The sequence below is a fragment of the Convolutriloba macropyga genome, chromosome 1, assembly GCF_964194025.1.
Source record: "Convolutriloba macropyga chromosome 1, txConMacr16.3, whole genome shotgun sequence".
Classification (NCBI taxonomy): domain Eukaryota; kingdom Metazoa; phylum Xenacoelomorpha; order Acoela; family Convolutidae; genus Convolutriloba; species Convolutriloba macropyga.
This window is the reverse complement of record NC_134468.1, coordinates 80,996,376-81,017,090: the sequence shown is the minus strand read 5'-3', so window position 1 is coordinate 81,017,090 and position 20,715 is coordinate 80,996,376. Positions and strand designations below refer to the sequence as shown.

Genomic DNA, 20,715 nt, shown 5'->3' with positions numbered 1-20,715 from the left:
TACAAAGTTGTCCATTTGATGTTGTCACGTCCTGCTTAGCAGTCCTCAGTAAACTGTGACAATTTTTGAGCGTGGTTAAAATTGATTATAACGAACTGCGATTTTCAAAATTGTATTTTTTGCCAGTTCATAAAATACTCCTTAGTACCATCGATACACAGGTTTAAATATGTGAATACATGTCTTAATTCTTCTATAATATTTCGAAATTTTTGGGTCAGTTTGTGGTCTCCATGGCAGCAACTGCATCAGTAACAGTGGTTGTATTGTGTTGCGTTTCCATGTGTCTTTTCAAGTCCACTTTCCTCTGAAAAGCCCTCTGACACCTCGGACACTCGAATGGTTTGTACCCAGTGTGTTTCCGTGCGTGTGTGATCAAATTGCTTGATTGGCTGAATGCTTTTCCACAAACTGAGCACTTGTGGGGTTTTTCACCTAAACAAAAAATAAAAATTTTCCTAGTTCGTACATATCTTCATGTTTCTTTTTGCCATCAGATGTGTCAAGTTTCGGTCCAGGGGCTAAGTGTAGAAAATAGTGACATTACAAAGTATTGCTTTGTAATTTTACAAAGTATTGCTTTGAAAAATTATTTTTCACTTTAAATATGCTGGACGCACTATTTTGCTTTAAAAATTTTAAGCAGCATTGACCGTTTTTAATCAATAAGTAAAGGTGACAGTTGATGCAACTTTTTGTATATACATGTATGAATTAGATACCCCTTTGTCTGTTCTACAGCATGTGTTCAATGTGTTTTTATTGCTACTGCTGCTCCTTGTATTTGATTTGGTTTTTCGCCATTTAATTGTTCTGTGGCAAATAGAATTTTTTTAATGAAAGCATTGTTTATTGTGGCTTTATTTTTAGCGAATAATGTGTGGCTTGATTTTGAATACTTTTCATCTAGCGTGAGTTCTCAAGGCCATAGATTGTTATCCTCTAAATGTTTTCTGGCAGTTTTTTTTACTTCTCGACGCAATTTCGATCTGTTTATCGGCAGTTAGTAGTTTATGCTAAAACTTTAGCATATTATTTTTAATGTGAGGTTGCTATGAAAGATCGGTTTCTGCTACAAAATCCCTATTTTGTTTTTTGATGGCTCAAAGTAAAATTGAATAACTAATGGCGTGATTTTTGTTAAAAAAATTTACTATTAACACATTGCTCGTGTTCGTTTTGCGGTGAGTTAGAATTGCTTTTAATTACACAGATTTACGTCTTAACCTGTAGAAAACTGTCATACTGTTCTTATTTATGATAGTTTAAAACCACGACCATCGGCTTTAATTCGTTTTACAATTAAATAATTTCGAGTTTGAACACGACTGTCTTCAACTTGTCAGAGGTCAATAAATTGAGGCAATTGACCGTCCTTTTGTCCTCTATTTCGCTTGTTACGGGCCTTAAAAAACCCTCAGTCTATTCACATTCCCGGCTGTAATGGTAAGGTTGTTCACTTCAGCGGTGAAAATTGATCCCATGACGCCATTCCCTCCTTCCATTCTCTCAGTTTCTACCCCTGTTATTTTCCGCCTACTCCCAGTTTCATTTCCACATGGAGCATTGTACTGAATAAATGAATGTTAGCTTGCGTCATTTTTCCTAGTTTGTTCAGCCAGGCCCGTTATCATTCGTTGTTACCCGTAGATATGCCGGCTGCTTTATTTTTTCCATTTCTGAAATTTCTCTAGCTACGGTTTTGCTCACAGCTAATTGCTAACTTTTGGTTCTTATAATTCAAAAAAGACGTCCACATGCGTGGGCTAAGTGCTGTCTTAACCTCTGTTGCTCTCGGATTTTTTTGATGGTTAGTTAGCATCATTGTATACCGACATATTTGCTATCTCATTTTTATAATTACGTCATTGATTATCATCAGCTAATTCTTTATATATAAAGCGTATAATTTGAAGGGCAAATTGTGAATCGTGCAACATTATAATCTTAATAACAATTGCGTAAAGTCAATATGTTCATAAAATGGGGAGATTTTGAAAAAGAGTTAATTAAATTCAATAATTTCAAGTTGCGTTTGCTATTTTATACTTTTTTATTCGAAAGATTTTAATTTGCTCTGAATTGTGAAAATTCGTTTCATTGAGGGTAATTATTAGCGTTACTTGGCTGGTGTTTCAATCTTGCATAGTCTATTTCAGTTGAGTTTGATCTTTGTTTCTGTTGTTGATGAAGGCTTGACCATTAGTTGACCATTAAACCCACCAGAAATACTTGCAACGCTCTGCAGCCTCCGTTATTATTTGCCCGTTCTATTCTTATCTGAACCGATTGCTTTCAACTCTAATTTGCCGCTATTGAGTTCAATGTCGTTGTGTACTCCGGTTTCTATTATCATTTCATGGCTAACAATCGACTAACCAGTGAACAAACAATTACCAAATTAGATCTCACTTGAACTAAACAGAGCCGCGGTGATCAAATCCAGCCGGACAATTGCCGAATTTATTGTCTTCTAAAATGTCGCCTGGAACTACCACTGTTCTCTTTGGTAAATACACATTCGATTTGTTTCTCAAAATGTTCACGAACAAATTGAATTAATGAGAAAGTTTTGGAAGAGCTTCCAATAATTAAGATCTAGATACCTAGAATAAGTTGGTGCTCATTGGTAAATAAAGGATTACAGTCGATTTGTTCGAAAAATAAAAAAATGCATGAAATTGAGATGTAGAATGTTTTAGTATCGAACAGCCTCGATAATTCAGATCTGTATGCTATGAATGTCGCCGCAGAGCTCTAAAACTGCATAATTTACTATGCTTCCTTTGACTCCTCTATTCATGGTCATCTCATTTTCATTTGGTTATAGGAATTTTTTTAAGTGTCAGTTATTACATACTGATTGAAAATCTGACGCGAAGTGTTGAACAACAATGTTGACTTTTCAGATCCAGATACTGGGATGTATGGAACCGTGGTGCAGCCACTTCTCACAGATCTATACCAGATCACTATGTGTTATGGCTACTGGAAGTCGAACAAACACAACCAGAGTTCAGTATTTGAGCTGTTCTTCCGAAAAAATCCTTTCCAGGTCGGCTGCTCTTACCACTATGTTTCTCCATGGATGTACATGACATACTAGACACTTAAGAGAAAGCTAATTGTGCGTAAGATAAGCTTGACAGTCAGCTCTTTTGTTAGAGAAACGAAGACATTTTGAGGGAAAAAAAACGAGAGAATGGGTTATAAGATATACCTAAGTTCGAGAGTTTTAGTCCAGTTGCTGAAAAATACTGAAGCACATTGGGTTTGAAAGTTAGGTTTGAATCTCAGTACTGGTCCTGTTTCACAGTAGTGGGCCTGCGCAAAACCCTAACATAAAATTTCCAGTAAGTTGAAGTTTGCTAGTCGAACTTTTGATTATATCTAATCTCAACCACTGAAGACAGATAGCTTATTGTCGTGATTTAAGTGAACTACTGGAATGCTCGTTTTTGTCATTTAATTGCCGTGATGTTTTCTATATCGTGAAGTTTGGGTTTCAGGAGTGAAACAAATTTGCGTTTTGATTATTAATGATTTTTTTGAAAATTCAGGGCGAGTTTACAATCTTCTGTGGTCTGCGTGACGTCATAATGTATCTGGAGAATTTCGTGATCAGCGACGAAGACGTTGACTACTTGAAGAGTGTGATGCCAACAGCAGAGCCAGAGTTCTTCGACTACTTGCAGAGTCTGGACACGAAACAGCTGAAGTTGAGGGCAATGAAGGAGGGTTCTGTCTGTTTCCCCAGGGTTCCTCTCATTTGTGTCGAAGGTCCATTGGCGCTTTGCCAACTTGTGGAAACGACTCTTTTGACCTTAGGTTTGTAGCTTTGAACAGCAAGTGCCGTTACATTAGGGTAATGTTGCACTCTAGATAGTTTTTTGCAATTTTTTGGGCAGTTTGCAAAATTTGTTGGAGCTTCGAGTCATTACATAATTTGTGATCGTCTCAAGTGCACATTCGATCGTTGAGCTACTTCTTCTTTCAAGACTTTTTTTATCAAAGATTTTTTCCATTCTTTTCCAAAATATTACGAGATCATGCTTCATATTTAATCCCAAAACGCCGAAGTCATTAGAAACATTTCATAATTTATCTTTTCAGCACAAAAGGTTTCGACACTGAGTTGAAATACTTCTTGTTTCAGTTAACTTCGCAAGTCTGGTGGCTACAAATGCTGTCAGATTCAAGCTTGCTGCCGGAGAAGGCAAGATTCTTCTCGAGTTTGGCCTTCGACGAGCCCAGGGACCAGACGGGGGCTTGACTGCCAGCAAGTACTGTTACGTCGGTGGGTTCGATGCAACTAGCAACGTCTTAGCTGGGAAAATGTACGGAATACCTGTAAAAGGAACACAAGCGCATTCGTTTGTAAATTCATTTACATCTCTCGCGGAACTGGATAATGGTAAAGTTACTCTGAAATCTGTGGACGGTGACAAAGATATCAATCTTCTTGAGCTTTCCATAAAGTATATTGAAGAAGTGAAGAAAATTCTTGACATTCCCGAAACGCACGAGGGTGAGCTGGCATCATTCATATCATACGCCAGCTCTTTTCCAGACGCATTTTTGGTGCTCATCGATACGTATAATACAATTGGCAGTGGAATCGCAAATTTTCTTGCAGTAGCACTTGCCTTGAACCAAGCAGGCTTCAAAGCGTCCGGGGTAAGAATTGACTCCGGAGATCTGGCATATCAGAGCCTAGTTGTGTACAATCTAATTTGCCTTGTGTCTGATCGACTCGATATAGCATGGCTGAAAAGTGTAAGTATTGTAGCCAGTAACGATATCGATGAAGAAACGCTCTATTCGTTCAAAGATCAGGATCACCGTTTGACGTCTTTCGGAATCGGAACCAATCTGGTGACCTGTCTGAACCAACCAGCCCTCGGTTGTGTTTACAAAATTGTGGAAATAGATGGAAAACCGTGCATGAAACTCGCTCAAGAAGTGAGCAAGTTAACATTCCCAGGAAAGAAAAATGTGTATAGATTGTACGGCGCACAGGGTAATGCAATTTTAGACCTAATCTCAACTGACAGAGAACCGACGCCTGAAGTCAACAAGCCTGTGCTGTGTCGGGATCCATTTCTAGCTACGAAACGTGCCTTTTGCAGTCCAGCTAAAATCCAAGAGATCCTGACCCCTGTTTGGGGTCATGAAGGATGTCTTATTACTATATCGAGTTTGAAAGAGGTCCGACAGTACGTTTTAGATTCTTTGAAGACACTGCGGGCTGACTTGAAGCGAAAGTTGAATCCTACGCCATACAAGGTTTCCTTAACCCATGAGTTGTTCGAGTTCCTACACGAGCAATGGTTGCAAAATGCACCAATTGGACAGCTAGATTGATTCCCAGAAAACTATTCACATCCTATTTCTATTAAAACTGTCATATACCTGCACCGTGTGTACGTAAATTTAGCCTGTACATTTTGAATAGAACATTAGTTGACCTGAATTGTTTCCTGTTGTAATTTGAATGATATTTGAAACGTCGAGCAAGTTTGTGACTAGAAAAATTGGTCCAGTAGTTCTGATTGTGCCGGCTGAATTCGATAGCTAATTTTTACCGAACAAAACAAAACGGCATTTTTGTTGAAAAATAAGATGGAGTGCAAAAAGATTGAAGCGTCGGTATTGATGTTGGGGTGGTATGTATGTAAGTGCCCACTTATGTACAGTTTGCCTAACTTAACTCAAAATGAAATTCAGACGACAGTCGGTTATGGCTGTCTTCAGCAATTTATCTTTACCGATTTCTGCAATTGCTGATTTGATATTTGATTCAGATTTGATATTTTTTAAGTCAGAAAAAATCTGACCTGGAATTGCTTGAAAAGTAAGTACGGTCACGTGGGCTAGAACCATAATTGAAAGCTAAAAATTCAACAAAAGTGGCTCTGAACTAAAAAATTTGATGAAGCCAAAAAATTGATTAGTTTTACTGAGAGAAGATGGTGTCTGAGAAGATTTAATTAATCTGGTTTTAAATGATTAGCAGTTAAAAAATTGTTCTTTTTCTCAACCTAATTTCTGCAGTGTAAAGAGTTGTTCGGGTAAAAGATTATTATTTTTTCTGTGTCAACAACAAATGCTATACATTCGGAAGAACTTTTAAAGGATGTTTGAGGCTGTAAACAATACTGAACAGATATGTTTTGCTCAATTAAAAATGGTTAGACAGTTATCGAATTCGATTGAAAGCAGCATGATGGACGCTCTATTTGACTGGCACTAACTTATTAAGTAGTTGTTTTTACCGAACAAAGCGCCGAAACGGGATTGTTGTGCAAAGAACGTACTGGAGTGCATAAATTTTAAAAATTAAAACTTGTCTTTTCATTAGCTCTGAACGTTGACTTGAATTCAGAAACGTCGGTATTGATGTTGGAGCGTTATAGGCATGTAAATTCCCACTTTTCTACTTTATGCTTAACTTAAAATGAAAATCAGACCACAGTCAAATATGGTCGACTCCAACCATTTTTCATTACCGATTTCTACAATCGGTGATTTGATAGAAGCCATAAAAAAGTTGGCCTTGAATTGCGCTAAAACGTAAGGACTGTCACGTATAAGGGGCTAAAACTTCCAATGAAAACTAAAAAATGTTGAGATTTTATGAGATGTTTGTGCTCTTCTTCGCAATTTTAACTTTTATAACCGCTATAAAATTTTGAATTTTCTTAATAAAACTTTTCCTATTTTTTTTCTTAGTTAGTTGATTGGAAAAAGCCTGTTCTACATGAATATTGCCGTCAATACTCTTTTCTCAATAGATATCAAGCTGGTGGGAAATGACAATCATGCAATTGTCCTACATATTCGTGACTATAAATAATTTTTAGGCTTCGTTTTTCTATTTAGTTTGTCTCATTTAAGAATTAATAGACATAAAATTGCAATTTTGTTCACAATAGTTTAAAGTTGACACTCTGGAGAAACTATTTCAGTGTCACATTTTTTGTTTTTCCTCTGTGGTGTTTTTAATGCACTGGATTAAATGATGCCCATAAATAATAATTTAAGATATTTGTCTTTATTTTTCTTAAGATACTTTCTAACAAAGGCAAATAGTTTTTAAATTGTTAGTTTTTGCGTTTCTTGCTTAATCTTGTACCTACAGCAAGTTCGACTTCATACATTCACTAAGATCTAAATTTACAGCCAGTGATCACAAAAACATTTCAAAGCAAAAGCAAACCGTTCAGGATTTTTAAGCAGTCTTTTGTACAAATTAAATTTGGAAACTTATGAATATAAGTATAATCAATGCTTATTGAAAATGGTTTTTCCATTTTATATTTTCTCTGTTTTTTGTCTTTGTGCATACTAAAAAATGCGAAGTTGTTTGTAAAATAAAAGAAAAATGTTTTCGTACTTTTTATCCCGCGTTTTGGTACTTTTGATTGATTTCCCCTTCTAGCTTAAACGATTCAAGCATTTTCTTTTTTAGTTTTTTCTACGGTTTTTGGGGGCTGTGTGTTATTTTATAAAGATTAAATTTTATAAATTAAATGCTTTTTAAGAAGCATGGAAGCTTAAAAGTTGGTTTTTGGGGTCTTTCCCATTATAGCCCCCCCCCCCCCCCCATAAAATTATAGCCCCCCATTATGGTATAATTACCATGATAGGGGGGCTATAGGTTATCTGATCACACTAAGCGGGGGGGGGGTATAATGGGAACAACCCAGTTTTTGTACCCAATCTACATAGTTCTATAGTTTGATGTTGTTATCGTCTGCTATTTAATATTATATTTTAAGTGTACTTTTGATAGTGTGAATTTCTCCTTAACTCTTTTTTAAACTCTTTTTTAAAATGTTTTTAGAATTAATTCTCAATGCTCATTTATAATTTGTCATTTTTTGCGTGACATCATTTGCGACTCTCTTTTGCGTTAAGGTTTTGGTAAATTGTATTTCAGGTTGATGATATGTGACTAACTCCACTCGAAAAACTGTTGCTCTAGCTTTTTAAATTCTGAATTGTTGCGTTTTTGTCTTTGTCTTTGATCTTTTTTGCTAAGAGATTTTGCAGCCTGTTCGGCATCGATCATCTGGCAATCTCACGACAGTTTTTTTTAAAATAAAAATGCTTATTAACTAAATTCTGCTAAAGGCTGCTTTTTTAAGTTTTGCTTCGAATTTACCCACGCGCGAACTAGCGAAGCTGGTACTCACGCATAAACACACACGCATACACATGAACACAAAGATTTTCAATTCTTCTCGGGGGTTTTTCTTTTCATTTTTGTTTTTTGTGAACAAGTGAGAGCTCACGAAATCTTGTTTGCTGATTAAGAAATTAAAGATATATTCAATACTCGAATTCCGTAAAAAGACGTGAGATTGTTGCTAGATACATTTTGCTATTGATGGACCGATTTGGCCCAACAGAATATTCTTTCTTGTGTATATTTCCTATACTCAGTTTCATGGAGTGATAGCAAGACTTGCGTAAGCCGTTCAAATTGGTAAAAAAAAATCGCAAGCATCTAATGAGCTCGACGTGATGATAAAAACATTTGTTGCCTGCCAATTGATTTAATTGTCATGCTGCCGTTCCAAAATAACCAATCTATCTATTACCTATCATTCAATTCCTTCTTGCTGTGTTTTAACTTTCCCTGATTATTGCGCTGTACTATTAATTAGTTTGCAATCTGTAGTTATTCTGTGAACAAATTTATCAATAATTTTTATATCCGATGATGTTTAAAATTAACTTTGAGAGTTCTTTTCGTTTTTCAAGTGAAATGATAGTGTTCCGTGAATAAATTTAAGTTGTGTATCTGGGGGGGGCTGCAATTCGCAGGTAATTTTGGCGGGATACAGGCGCTTATTGCCGTTTTTAACTGGTATCCTAGTTGCATTTGTATCATAATAATAATAGGTATTATATTAGTAGTAGTTTGTGACTGCCTATCCACACAAATTAATGTGTCTTGTTGACTTACTTGAAAGATTATGGTCGTTTTGACTTAAAAAAATTTTATTTTTAAATAAACAATGGCTTATCAAACTTCGCCACTATTTTTCTCTAACATGTTCAACTTGTAGCTTAGTGTCAGCAAAGAAAGAATGCCTCTTCTTCCTCTTCTTTCTACTGAGTTAAAATTTAATCCTTTTGCGGTTTTACGCGTTAAGTTATGGTTTTCTGGCTTTGATAGTACTAGATTTTTAAAAAAATTTTTTGTCATTGGCCCATTTTTCACGGTTTTCTTTTTGTCACATTATCAAATTATCGACAGTTCCCAATTTTCAATTTTGGTGTTCACAGTAAGGCTCAATTGAACTTATCAAAGTCTTTAAAGGCATAGATTATGGTTTTTACGGCTTCAACTCGCCTTTCTAGAAGAATTTAATTGAATTTTTTACCTTGTCTTTAACTCTCGTTTTTACTGTCTTTTTAGTCGCTTGAATTTTCCTGGATAATCACAGCAGGTCTCATTGTTTCTTTATGGAGGAATAAGTGAGCCTATATTCTGATTTGAGTAGATAGCTGATGGTCTTCATGACTATGAAAACAATCGTTTTCAAAAAAAAGAACAAACACTTTCTAACTTTGCGTTTTTCTTTTTGTCTATTTGTTACCGTCTCTTTAATTACAGGTCACATATGACACTATTGTTGTCGAAGGATGGTGCAAGTTTACAAAATCTAATATTTTCAAGAATTTGTTATGAATTTACTGGCTTCGACACGAGTTTTTCGCAAAAAATTGTATACTTTTTGATTTTTGTCTATATTTGACGTTCCTTTTGAGACGTAAGGCGTACTCTGAATAATTTCAGGCCTCAAGCGCTTCCTTTGGGTGAATAAACTAACCTTTTTATTTATTTGTTTTTGTTGCTGATGGCTTTCATAACTGAAAATAATTGTTTTCGAAAAATACAAAGTACTACTGAGTTTTACACTTTTCTCTTTTTTGTCTACTTTTTGCCTATTCCTTTTGATGAGAGGTCGCATACCACATTATTGGCGTTCGAGGAAGGCCCAATTGAAAATATTTTGAGGCGCAAAATATGGTTTTACGGCTTCGACACCGTTTTCTCGCAAGTTCTTATTGAATGTTTGTTGTCTCTATTTGTTGTTCTTTTTGTAATCACATGAAAAATTTAATGATGACAGGTCTTAATGATCTCTGGTAGAAGCGTATGTGATCATAAACATGTTGGATGTTTTCAATTGCTATTTAATCGCTTTCATTGCTTTGAAATTCGTTGTTTTTAAAGTTATAAGCCAATTTTTTAATTTTGCTGTTTGTTCTTTTTTGTCTAATTGTTACCGAGCCTTATTATGGAATCCCCCCATATTTTTTAGAGTGTAATGCAAGTTGTTTTTTATTTTAGTTTTATTGGACGCTATGTTAATTAGTTTTCATCTTAAAGAAAATGGACATAAGTTTTGTATGTAATTAATGTTCGTCGTTATTGTTTGATTTTGTTGTTCGTAATGACTTGCTTTTTTAATAATGGCTGATCTCATCAGTTTAATGCGGCATTTTTTACTCCACTGAGTTATTTGCGTTGGAGGTGATATTTTTGTTACACATTTTTTTTTGAAAAATATTTTTTGGGGTTTTTCTATCTGTTCCTTATTTGGTAGACGTTTATACCAAAAATATGGATGAGCGGGATCGGAACTTTATGTGCCAACGCACATTAGTGATCATCCTTGTTGTCTATAGATTGACTGATCGAGTTTTGATAGTCAAAATTGACAGAAAAAAAAGTGGTGCTAGCATAAATAGCCTTTCCTCATCATGAAGTAGGAACAATAGTATAGGTTACGTGACTGTGATGAAGTCACTGAAAAAATCAGGCATTCATCTAGAACCGGTAGCGGCTCGTTATATAAGCCAGAATTTTGAAGTGACTATATGAGAGTCATATAACTTTGCTTGAAACACAATACAAACGCAAAGTCTGAACTCTGGCTCTATAGATAGAGTAGAATCTGACACTGCAGAGGTCTGGCAATTTTAAACTTGTACCCATGTATTTCAAGGTATTTAACGGAATTTACTTAAAAGGGTGACTAACCTGTGTGGGTGTATGTGTGTTTCTTCATGTCTGACTTCTGATGGAACCTCTTGCCACAGAAGGGGCACGGGTAGGGTCTGGTGTTGGAGTGGATCATCATGTGGGTGGAGAGGGTTGATGATCTCCGGAAAGATTTCCCGCACTCTTTACAGTCGTAGCCCCCATTGCTACAATTTCCCACAGCTGGGAGAGTGTTGTTCACACCTGGGGATAAGGTTGCACCTGTAGCTCCTACTGCTTGTGATGATCCGACCGCACCGTTTGTGTTAAGTAACAGCGAAGTTGTACTGGACCTAAGTTTTTTTTATGAAAATTTTTTTGAGCAAATTTTTAAGGAAAATTTTATGAAAATTCAAATCTGAAGAAATTCCATGATTTCGAGATCTTATATTTCGTGTTGTAAACTTGAGACAGTAGCGAACGTTTCAAAAGTCAAATTTAAGACATGAAGATATCGCTATGTTGATGCCTGGCTAGAGTTTTTCGAATGCTCGCTTGCGTTTCAACTTTATAAAACCTGCTATTATAAGTATGCTGTTAAACTTTGACTTCAATTTAGATTTGAAATTTATTGGGATTAATTGCAACCGTAACAGTTTTTTTAATGTTTTTGTGTTGTTAAGTGTGAGGTCCTTTGCCGAGCTAAGGTATTCAAATCAAGAAGAGATTCTTTTGAAACTTGAAGCAGGAAAATAATTCTGAGTATACCTTGATGAGCCTTCACTGTGATTCGGACTCAAGTCCATTTTTGCTGCCAAGAATGACGTCGCGGCCAATTCCTTGCAAGATCTAGTTTGACTTTCATTGCTGGCTCCTAAAAAAGCTTCGTGTAAGTTAATCCCAGCAGCGAAGTTCACATCATTGCTGTACGCCCTGGCCATTGAACTGAAATCCATACTATGCGATGATGAAACGGGTACGCCGGTCTGGTGAGCTCCAGAAATGAGAGCCTGCATTTGGATTTGAGATCTCTCCAGAAGAGATTTGTTGAAAGTCAAAATCTGTCGATGTATCAATTCTGCAGCGGCTGCCTGGCTATGTTGCATTTGGGCTATCATGTTCTGTTGTTGGTTCTGATCTAAAGCCACTTTTTTCCATTGCTTGGTTAGCTCCTCGGATATTTTCCCATTACTAGATTTGAGTATATTATGCTGAAGTTGTGCCCATGTTTGTGGGATCGAGCTATCTTGAGGTCGGTTTGGTATATTGCAATGATGGAATGTGTTTGCAGCCTGTGCGTTTAGTTGCATAAGAGCAGTCGCTAAGATGTTAGTTGTTGCCCAACTTTGGTTTATAGGCAGATGACTTGACACGTCATCCTGGGCCTCTTTTGGAGAAGTTGCCATGTTCTTGGTCGGGAAATTCACTTCGTGCAATGCTGAAATTAAATGTATATTAATTTTATAGTAGTTATCCTTTCCATGTTTTTATAACTCATGATGAGATTGTATTTAATCGCTCTCGAACGAAGTTTCAAGCATTTATTGTAAACGTGTCTTTTTATGCAACATTTTGCTTGATCGTTTTCTTCTAGAACATTCTTTGATTTCACTTCTCCCAGTGACTTTCATGCTTGAATCCTTAATTTTTGAGTTATCTAAATTGCTTTTTATTCAGAATAGTAAGTCTGTTGCTAAAACAGAAGCCATTTCAAGTCATCTTAAGGACCTGATAGCCGAGTGGCTAATGTCTTACGCTGTTCTTAACGCACAAAAAAATTCCTTAAACGAAATTTATTGCACCCATAAAGAAGTTTTTCTTTACTGGATCTGAATTAAATTGACCCGCCTGTCGTTCGAGAGCAATTTTTCCGACGTTAGTCGATTTTTGTTTCACTTTTGTGGTGTGCTTGTGAACTTTATACATAACGCTCAAAACTTCAAAATGCATTTAAAAATCTCTTGAAAATTTTTTAAATATTTAGGAAACGTGCGTTCTATCTTATGAGTCTCGAAGAAAAATTTAAAGCGTTTTCATGGCTGTATATACTTCTCGGCGCTGAATTCTCAAAATATTTGCTTTATTAGAAAACAATTTTTCAGCGTTCTAAAGCTTAACAGTAGAATCTGAGAATAAAACTGAATACAACTACCTTTTAAAAAGCACTGTTGTTGCTGTTGGTGTTGGCTTATTTTGACTTGGTCACTGTTAACAGAACCGCACTTGCCAAAATTGTAGTTCTGGTGTGGCGAAATCTGGTCCAGTTTCGATTTCTCCGATTCATCTGGCATCGGATTGAACTCCAACTGCGATTGTTCTTGGTTGGAACGATTTGGATCGACATGTGCTTGTTGGATCGAATCTTTGCCATCTGTTGAGCTAGACCGATTGGTTTTTCTAATGGAGAAATCGGATGACGTATTGTGTAATGAATGTGTATTGATTGCTGCCTCATTTTTGGAGCAATCGTCGAATTGTGGTCGCCAAATTTCTGAAACATGCCAAAATTTATAACAGAAAAATGTATACAGGAAAATAATAACTAACACTATCGTCGCAGTTTATATATTTTTGTTTACATATATATGGTCGTCAAATATCTGAACATTGTCAAAATTGATAAAATCGATCCTAAAAAACTGTTTTAGAATTTTGTAATTTTCATGCATTTTATGAAACTCGGTGATCAGTTGTTTTTAGTTTCGGATCTGTAATGTGCAAAAGCTTTTTCAAGTGAAATTTATAAATAGGCTCATTTACTTGTGATTATATTTAATAGTTTTTCTGTATGAGGTAAAATATTGGGCAAACTTAGTTGGTTATTTTTTCCTGTCATTTTAGATTCAATGGTTCGAGGCAATGATTTTTCGTTTCATTCGCAACCCAAACTGGATGACAAATTATTGTTGGGCAACAGGAAAAATTGTGTCTAACAAACGAAAGAGTTCTAAGTACAACTTGTGGAAAAGTTTCGTCAAATTCATCTTTGGGCAGAGCAGAATCTACTGTTCCCGGCTTAAACTTGTTCAATTATTTCGATTTTTGCCCCAATCACGATCAGTTTTAGCCCTTTCGGCAGCGCCCTTTTTGCCTTTTGGAAGTGTTCATGCCGAAACGATAATCGGAGATGGAGAACAACGACCATCATCAAAAACAAGCATTCCGGTCGAGGAGTACATTTCTATAGAAGAGATGAAAAAGTGCGTGAAAAGTTTTAGAGATGTGAAGACTTTGGTTGATTCAAGTGGGGAAAAGGAAAAGTCACAGAAGAGAGACGACGATTGGGAATTGATTATGGATAAAAATGGGATGAAAGTTTGGAGAAAGCCAGTGCCTAACTCATCATTGTGCTATTACAGGTGAGCTTCATATGTATATCACATCATTTCTTTTCTACTAATCAAGTTTTTAATAGATTGAAAAAAGGCCTGTGAAACTATTGCTCTAACTCGGAGTTCAATGTTCTTTTTAATTGCTCTCGATCGAAGTTTGAAGCAATTATATTATTTACTGCTGGTTTTTTATTCGATTTTCCGTACTACTAACTTTTTGTCTGACCATTTGACTTTTCGTCCTCAAAAATGGGATAAACAGGTAAAGCGTGGGGGCATTAAATTGTCTTAGAGCCTTACAACTCACTAATCTCTAAGTATGCGATTCGAAGAAACTGTTTAAGAGACATAAATTCATGTTGTGATGGGAAGGTTTTTAAGAGTTTGACGCCCTCCCACAACCGCTCGCTGGTCGTTCGAGAGCATTTCGCCGGACGCTAGTCAGTTATATTTCTGGTGTCGTAGTAATTTGACGTGCTTATTTTTGAGTGGACGTGTTTTAAGTTTCCTCAAAAAGAAACAAAGGCAGATTGGTTAAGTAGATATTCTGTTGAGCATACAAACATCTGTGAAAATGGTTTGCTTTATAATATTATGATTCTTAAGATAAATTATAATTATATGATTCTTATATTCTTATGATAAATGGCACCGTTATGTACCATATTTCCAATTAGATTCGTAACCATTTTTGAAATCATTGAGGTTTTGTTCAGGTGCTTCGCGAAAGTGACAGACACCGCATCTTCCGCCTACTTCAAAGTCCAATTCGAAGACCAGATGCGCAAGCAAATGGACAAAGCCATCAAAGTTCTGACGTCACAGCCTGTCTCTCTTATATCAACTGACCCTTCAGCTACAACTACTTCGCCGCGTGAGCAAGAGTGTAAAGTTCGTGAACAAAATGAATATGGGGCTAATAGTGATAGCCACGTTATGAGCAAAGGTTTTGACGAAGTTCTGTGGGTCCACGCATTCCCTTTCCCTTTGAAATCAAGGGTTTACAGGTTAGAGCTAGTCTTTGAATGTATTCCCCATTTTGGGATTTAATCATATAAAACTCGGTACCCGAACCCTGCGAATTACTAATTTTATATGTTGATTGTACCTATTAAATTATTATAGAGAAATGAATGAGAGCTGAAATGATATAAGGGCGAATTAATCGGGGTTAAATGATAGGGTTGAAACTAGGGTTAAGAATACACCTCTGTGCATATATGGCTAATTCTGTTTTCGTGAAAAAGGAATGTTTTCAAACGGCAGATTTTAATGGATGTGAATTGGGTCGGAGAGTCTGTGAGTTGAGAAATTTGAATTTCTAAGTGCTACTGTGGAATAGTGTTAATTGCTCTGATTGAATATTGAGGTCAATTATTCTGCTTTTGTCGACCAAAATCTTCAAATCTTTCATCGTACGAACACTGTGTGCGGTCTATCACTGCTCGCAACTTGAGTCCTGGACAGTTAATAAAGCAGAAATCTTAAAAGTTTCCGTGAAAACACAAGTTCATTCCGCACTGTTTTTCATCATGAACTGTACGATTAGCATTGTGTGAATTACTGTAGTACTGTGCTTAGTTTATCTCGGTCAATGTGAGGGGATACTAATGAAAGTTAATTAGAAGTTACTGACAACGCGAAAGACATGAAGAGCTTGAGAACAAGTTTGAGCAATGATTCTCCACGTTGATAATTGGAACAAACTCGATCGAATAATGATACGCTCTGAGAACTTGATTGTGTGGGATTTATCTGTAGAAGGAAAATGAGCATAAAATCTTTACACTGATCAAGAATAAATTACGACAGTTCCTAATTTGATTGGTTTCCAAACTCGAAAAAATTAATGTTCGTTTTAATCGTTCGAAATTGAAACTGTAGCTGTAGATTGTCAACCCTGCACTCTCAGCTGCTCAGCAAAGCAATTCAAAATGAACAGAGTAAAGTATCAAAAAACGAAATCAGAAATAGAAACGGGATAAACCCATAAAGCACAATTTTAGATGCACGTAACTCAAACTTTGTTCTTAGTTACCATCTCTAATGCTTATTGGTATTGACACTAGCCCCTGTGCGGTCTAACTACGAAACAGGAGTATGTTCAGCTCCAAAATGACATCAAAATAGTTTGCACTTTAGAATTGCTTGTACAAAATCACTTTTTGACTAGTTTTTCTCTTCTTTCAATCCCAAAGGTTGGTTATGGGAATCAACGGCGGCTATTTTACGGCAATCTGCCGGGTATGTTTGTCTGTTGATATCATTTTTCAAAAAAGAATTAAATTGCGTTTCAATTTATTTAGTTCTCTTTTGTCCCCCTCACCCCCTCGGTCCCCCCGCCCCTAATGCTACCATCCGTAAGCCGCCCCAGCTGTCTGCTACCGAAGCCAACTGATTGCCGGTCGTTTGAGAGCAATTCGCCTAAATTTACTCTGTTATGTTTCTAGCCTTTATAGCGAGTTAGTTTTTTTTCAATAAATAAAAACTTCGATTGAGGTGCAAATAGAGAAGTTCATGTTATGCCCGAGAAAACAAAGCAGAAATATTTCATTAGTGAAAATTTAAATGTCATTTTTAGCAATCCGTGGTGAACAAGGCATTTCAACTCATATATTAATTCGTTCTAAATATTTATTTTGCAAATCTGTTCAGTGAAATTATGGCATCTGAAAACGTAAGCTGCCGCAGAAAAAAATGCATTCCTCAGAATTACCGTGAAGAAAACATTTAAAACAACCGGCGAATTGAAAGAGATCTAAATTAGAAAGACCGGATTTTATAAGAACTTCTAGGACGGAAGAGATCAGCTGCATTGAAGCAGTTTTAATAGTTGTGCAGCCAGTGTAGTCTTAATATCAGAAATATTAGAAATATTCTGTTCTTAGCTGACAAAATGTATTTCTAATACTAGCTATGTGACTTTAAGTTTTTGATATAATAATGGTGAGAGAAAACTGTTACCTAGATATGGATATGTATTAAAAGTTCTTTTTAGAGTACATTTTTTCTCTACCTAATATAATTTTGAGGGAATATTTTTTAGTCAAATCTTTCTATTATTGATCTCAGCGGTGTTTTTTAATCCTTTGCCTTCCTCAATTTTTGGAATGGCCGATTGGTTAGGCGCCAAGAAGTCGAACAGCAATTTTTCTTTGATTGAATTTGTGTGCGTGATTTCATTTGTTGCTGCATACTCTTGGTGTTTTTAGACTTATCGTTTGATTTTTAGCATACCTGAGTTACCTCACTCAATAAAATGACTTTCGCACTACTTAATCGTTGAATCTAATTGTGAATGTAAACTATTTGAAACCTAATAGAGGTTGCGCAAGACAAATAGTTGTAACCTTAGATTGCTCATTAGTATGAGTCATTAGTATTTGCAATGGAATTGAAACTTTTTTATAGATTTTCAAAAATTACTTTTTTTTCTACCTTGTCTGTGGTCTTTATATTCTTAACTTTTTTAACGAGGTAGTCTTACAGTCTACTTCGAGGCTATTGTCCGACAATCTTCTGGCTGTGTTTAAAATACTTTGTCTTTATTTGAAAAATGAAATATTGACTATTTCTTGAAGTAATTGCAAATGTTGCTTGATCGATTTGATCTATTTTCAATACGTAGCTGATTTTTTTTAATTGTTAAACATTTCCATATTTCCTACAATTAAATTTTTCCTACATTATCGAAATCATATCTTGGGAACTTGTTGCATTTGAAGATGAAAATTGTTTTTCGCGTCGTCGTTTATGCAAATTTCTTACTTTTCTGTTAACGTGGGAAATTTATAACACAGTTTTGAAAGGTTTTTATCATCTGATTGTTTCACTGATTTTCTATTTTTGCAATAGTAAATCGAAGTGTTCAACCTTTTTTGAAGCCACCAGGTAATTTTAATTCAGTTTATCTAAGAAATTTTGCAAAAGGGTAAAAACATTCAAAAAATGGTGAAATTGTGTTGCAGGTACTACCGACGAGGAGCTTTCATACCAGAAGAAAATGCTTTTGTTCTTGTCAGCAAAAATATTGACAACTGGGATCCAAAAAATGACCCCCAATGCCCTAAAGATTCTGTCCCAGTGGAAACATACCACTCAACTATCGTCATCAGCCCTTTAGAGAGTAAAACTACCATTGATCTAGGCTTCGAATATGTTCTATGCTATGTTGACGACCCTCAAATTGTTCTCCCGAACAGGTTTTTAACAATAGCAACAACAGATGGAATTCCACGACTTATGAACCAATACACAACAGCTGCTAAAGTTGTTTTCGCTTCGAATAAAGAGACTTGTGTTGATGCTCATGAGGAATTTTCTATAGACCCCGAAGTGCGCAAAGCGTTTGAAAACCGCAAACAGTGTGAAAAGAGTTCTGACCGCGGAAGTAGTTTTGGTGGGAACAAAAATCGCTTCACTTCAACTAAACAAAAACCGAAAACAACAGAAAAATCTAAAGCTAAAATTGTGAAAGAAAACCTGGACACGTGTGACAAAAAGTTGACAACTATTGCGCCTGCAGCTGATCAAATTATTTCAAAAACTTCAGACGTTGTCGAAGGAAAACCCGAGTCTGAAATCCCGAAAAGTTATCACAACCTAAAACATGAACTGACGCCGCTTATTTTGAAAGTTAACAGGTTTATCAGTCAAAATGAGTGTATATTTAACAGAATATCAGACAAAGATAATTTTATGTTTGACAACTAATTCACAGTTTTACATAATCGATGAGTTTTTACACTATTGTCCAAAAAAATCACGACAGGATGCTAACCTAATGATGTACTGCAGATAATTCTAGCAATGTGAATAAAAGTACATCTGTTAAAGAAGCTTTTCTAAGTTCTGCTTCACATAAAAAACAACATAACACAGCTAAATTCCTTAAATAGTCTTAATTTAGCCAGTAATCAAAACAACCAGATGGATAATTTGACAAAAAAAGTGTCTATGTTATAGTAGACCATGCACGACGAATAAACGTAACAGTGATTTGAGCTGAAGAAAAAAGACCAAAGTGGTTGCTTTGTACTTACTTTTTGAAGTCAGGTCCATTTTGACGAAGAAATTGATTTCGACAGAGAAAATACTTCTAATTTTGAGTTGATTTTTATAGAAGTGGAATTGAGATTTTGTAGAATATAAATAACTCTTGTCAGGATTTTTGAGGAAGTTGTTAAGAGATTTCTTGGGAATGGAAGTGAAGTTGTTTACAAGAGGCGCGAGATGTTGTTTGAAGTCTGTAATAAAAATATTAAGTTGCGATTTGAGTCTGTTTAGATCTAATCGATTTATGACAGCTTAAAGATTGTTTTCCTCGGCTGCTAATAGACAATAAAAATCATCACCCAAATACTAGAGTGAAAAATGGGAAAAGTTTTCCCCTATTCCGTCTTTCCCTTGTTGAAGATGAGAAGCTGTTGATCCTGGTTGAGTGCTGGTTGGCTCTTTGAAGATTAGAAGGATGCTGTTAGCAAGCAGATAGAGTTATATTCCCTATCAGCCAATAGGAGGCGAGAAAGGGAAGAGATTAGAAAGTGTATTGTATATGTATGTGTGGAGAGAGAGAGAAATCAAGCTGCTCTAAAATGGGCAATTATTTTTTACAGATATACTGGAAAAGAAACAAAAACAACATATGTGCGCTATCTAACTTTATCTGTGTGTACTCCCCAAATGTACCATACAACACCCCCCCCCCCCCCCCCCCCATTTTCACCAGCTAAGCACGATTTATAAGAATAATTTATATAGCATTAGAGGAACTAGTTAACGCGTGTATACTTAGAGCGTAGAGCGTATAAGAGTTGAAAGTTTTTGAAATGTTGTCTGTGGGACTCCTAAATATTAATGAGCAAAAAGTTTCCAAACTTTGGTTTAAAAAATAAATAGAATGACCATTTTAATGGGGTCATAGTGGTTCCAAACATTGCAAATCTGTACGTTTTACTGTTTACTGTTTTTTGTGGCGCAAGTTTTGTGGTTTTCGGGAATTTGGTGTCTTTCAACTTTAATTGCTAACTGCCTCCTCTAATCTGTACCTAATGAATAAAAATTTAATTTAAAGTCAGTGGATAAAATTAATTTGGATTGTTGTAATCGCTCAAGTTGTATTGTTTTGTATTAGCTGTTGTTAATTTTCGAAGTGCGATTGTGGAATGTTGCTGTTGTTTTGTATTTATTGAAAGCTGCTAATTTGCACGACAGTTGAAAGATTGAAAAAGTGAGAGACATAATTGAAAAAGTAATTTGGACATTAAATGGGAAATCAATAGAAGCTATGAATTGTAAGTGTGTATGCATGTGTTTGTGAGTGAGTTATCTTGTGATAAGTAAAAAAGAAAGACAACGACGTCGTCGTCTTTCTCTCCCCCC

At 35.8% G+C, this 20,715-nt stretch overlaps 2 protein-coding genes across 3 annotated transcripts; one reads left to right on the top strand and one right to left on the bottom strand.

Annotated features, from left to right (window-relative positions):
• Positions 1 to 20,715, bottom strand: LOC142343181 (uncharacterized). 2 transcript variants are annotated; one of them, XM_075394890.1, is made up of 6 exons: positions 20,382 to 20,715; positions 19,377 to 19,807; positions 13,155 to 13,493; positions 11,771 to 12,440; positions 11,063 to 11,355; positions 1 to 435 (listed from the first exon to the last, which is right to left on the bottom strand). In XM_075394890.1, exons 2-6 carry the CDS (start codon positions 19,393 to 19,395, stop codon positions 218 to 220), a joined length of 1,539 nt encoding a protein of 512 aa, XP_075251005.1. In that variant the 5' UTR covers positions 19,396 to 19,807; positions 20,382 to 20,715; the 3' UTR covers positions 1 to 217. The 2 variants fall into 2 exon arrangements, with proteins under 2 accessions (XP_075251005.1, XP_075251015.1); XM_075394900.1 differs by lacking the exon at positions 20,382 to 20,715 and having other exon boundaries at positions 11,063 to 11,349; positions 19,377 to 20,029.
• On the top strand, positions 1,100 to 5,627 carry LOC142343173 (nicotinate phosphoribosyltransferase-like). The gene is made up of 4 exons (XM_075394877.1): positions 1,100 to 2,509; positions 2,910 to 3,055; positions 3,561 to 3,828; positions 4,157 to 5,627. Exons 1-4 carry the CDS (start codon positions 2,479 to 2,481, stop codon positions 5,362 to 5,364), a joined length of 1,653 nt encoding a protein of 550 aa, XP_075250992.1. The 5' UTR covers positions 1,100 to 2,478; the 3' UTR covers positions 5,365 to 5,627.

Excerpts from the sequence above, each read along its gene's own strand:
- LOC142343173 (XM_075394877.1), top strand. The coding sequence starts at position 2,479 with ATGTCGCCTGGAACTACCACTGTTCTCTTTG. Across the intron at positions 2,510-2,909 it reads AACTACCACTGTTCTCTTTG|ATCCAGATACTGGGATGTAT; the intron begins GTAAATACACAT and ends TTGACTTTTCAG. Across the intron at positions 3,056-3,560 it reads TCCGAAAAAATCCTTTCCAG|GGCGAGTTTACAATCTTCTG; the intron begins GTCGGCTGCTCT and ends TTGAAAATTCAG.
- LOC142343181 (XM_075394890.1), bottom strand. Across the intron at positions 11,356-11,770 it reads CACAGTGAAGGCTCATCAAG|GTCCAGTACAACTTCGCTGT; the intron begins GTATACTCAGAA and ends AAAAAAACTTAG. Across the intron at positions 436-11,062 it reads ACACACATACACCCACACAG|GTGAAAAACCCCACAAGTGC; the intron begins GTTAGTCACCCT and ends TTTTTTGTTTAG.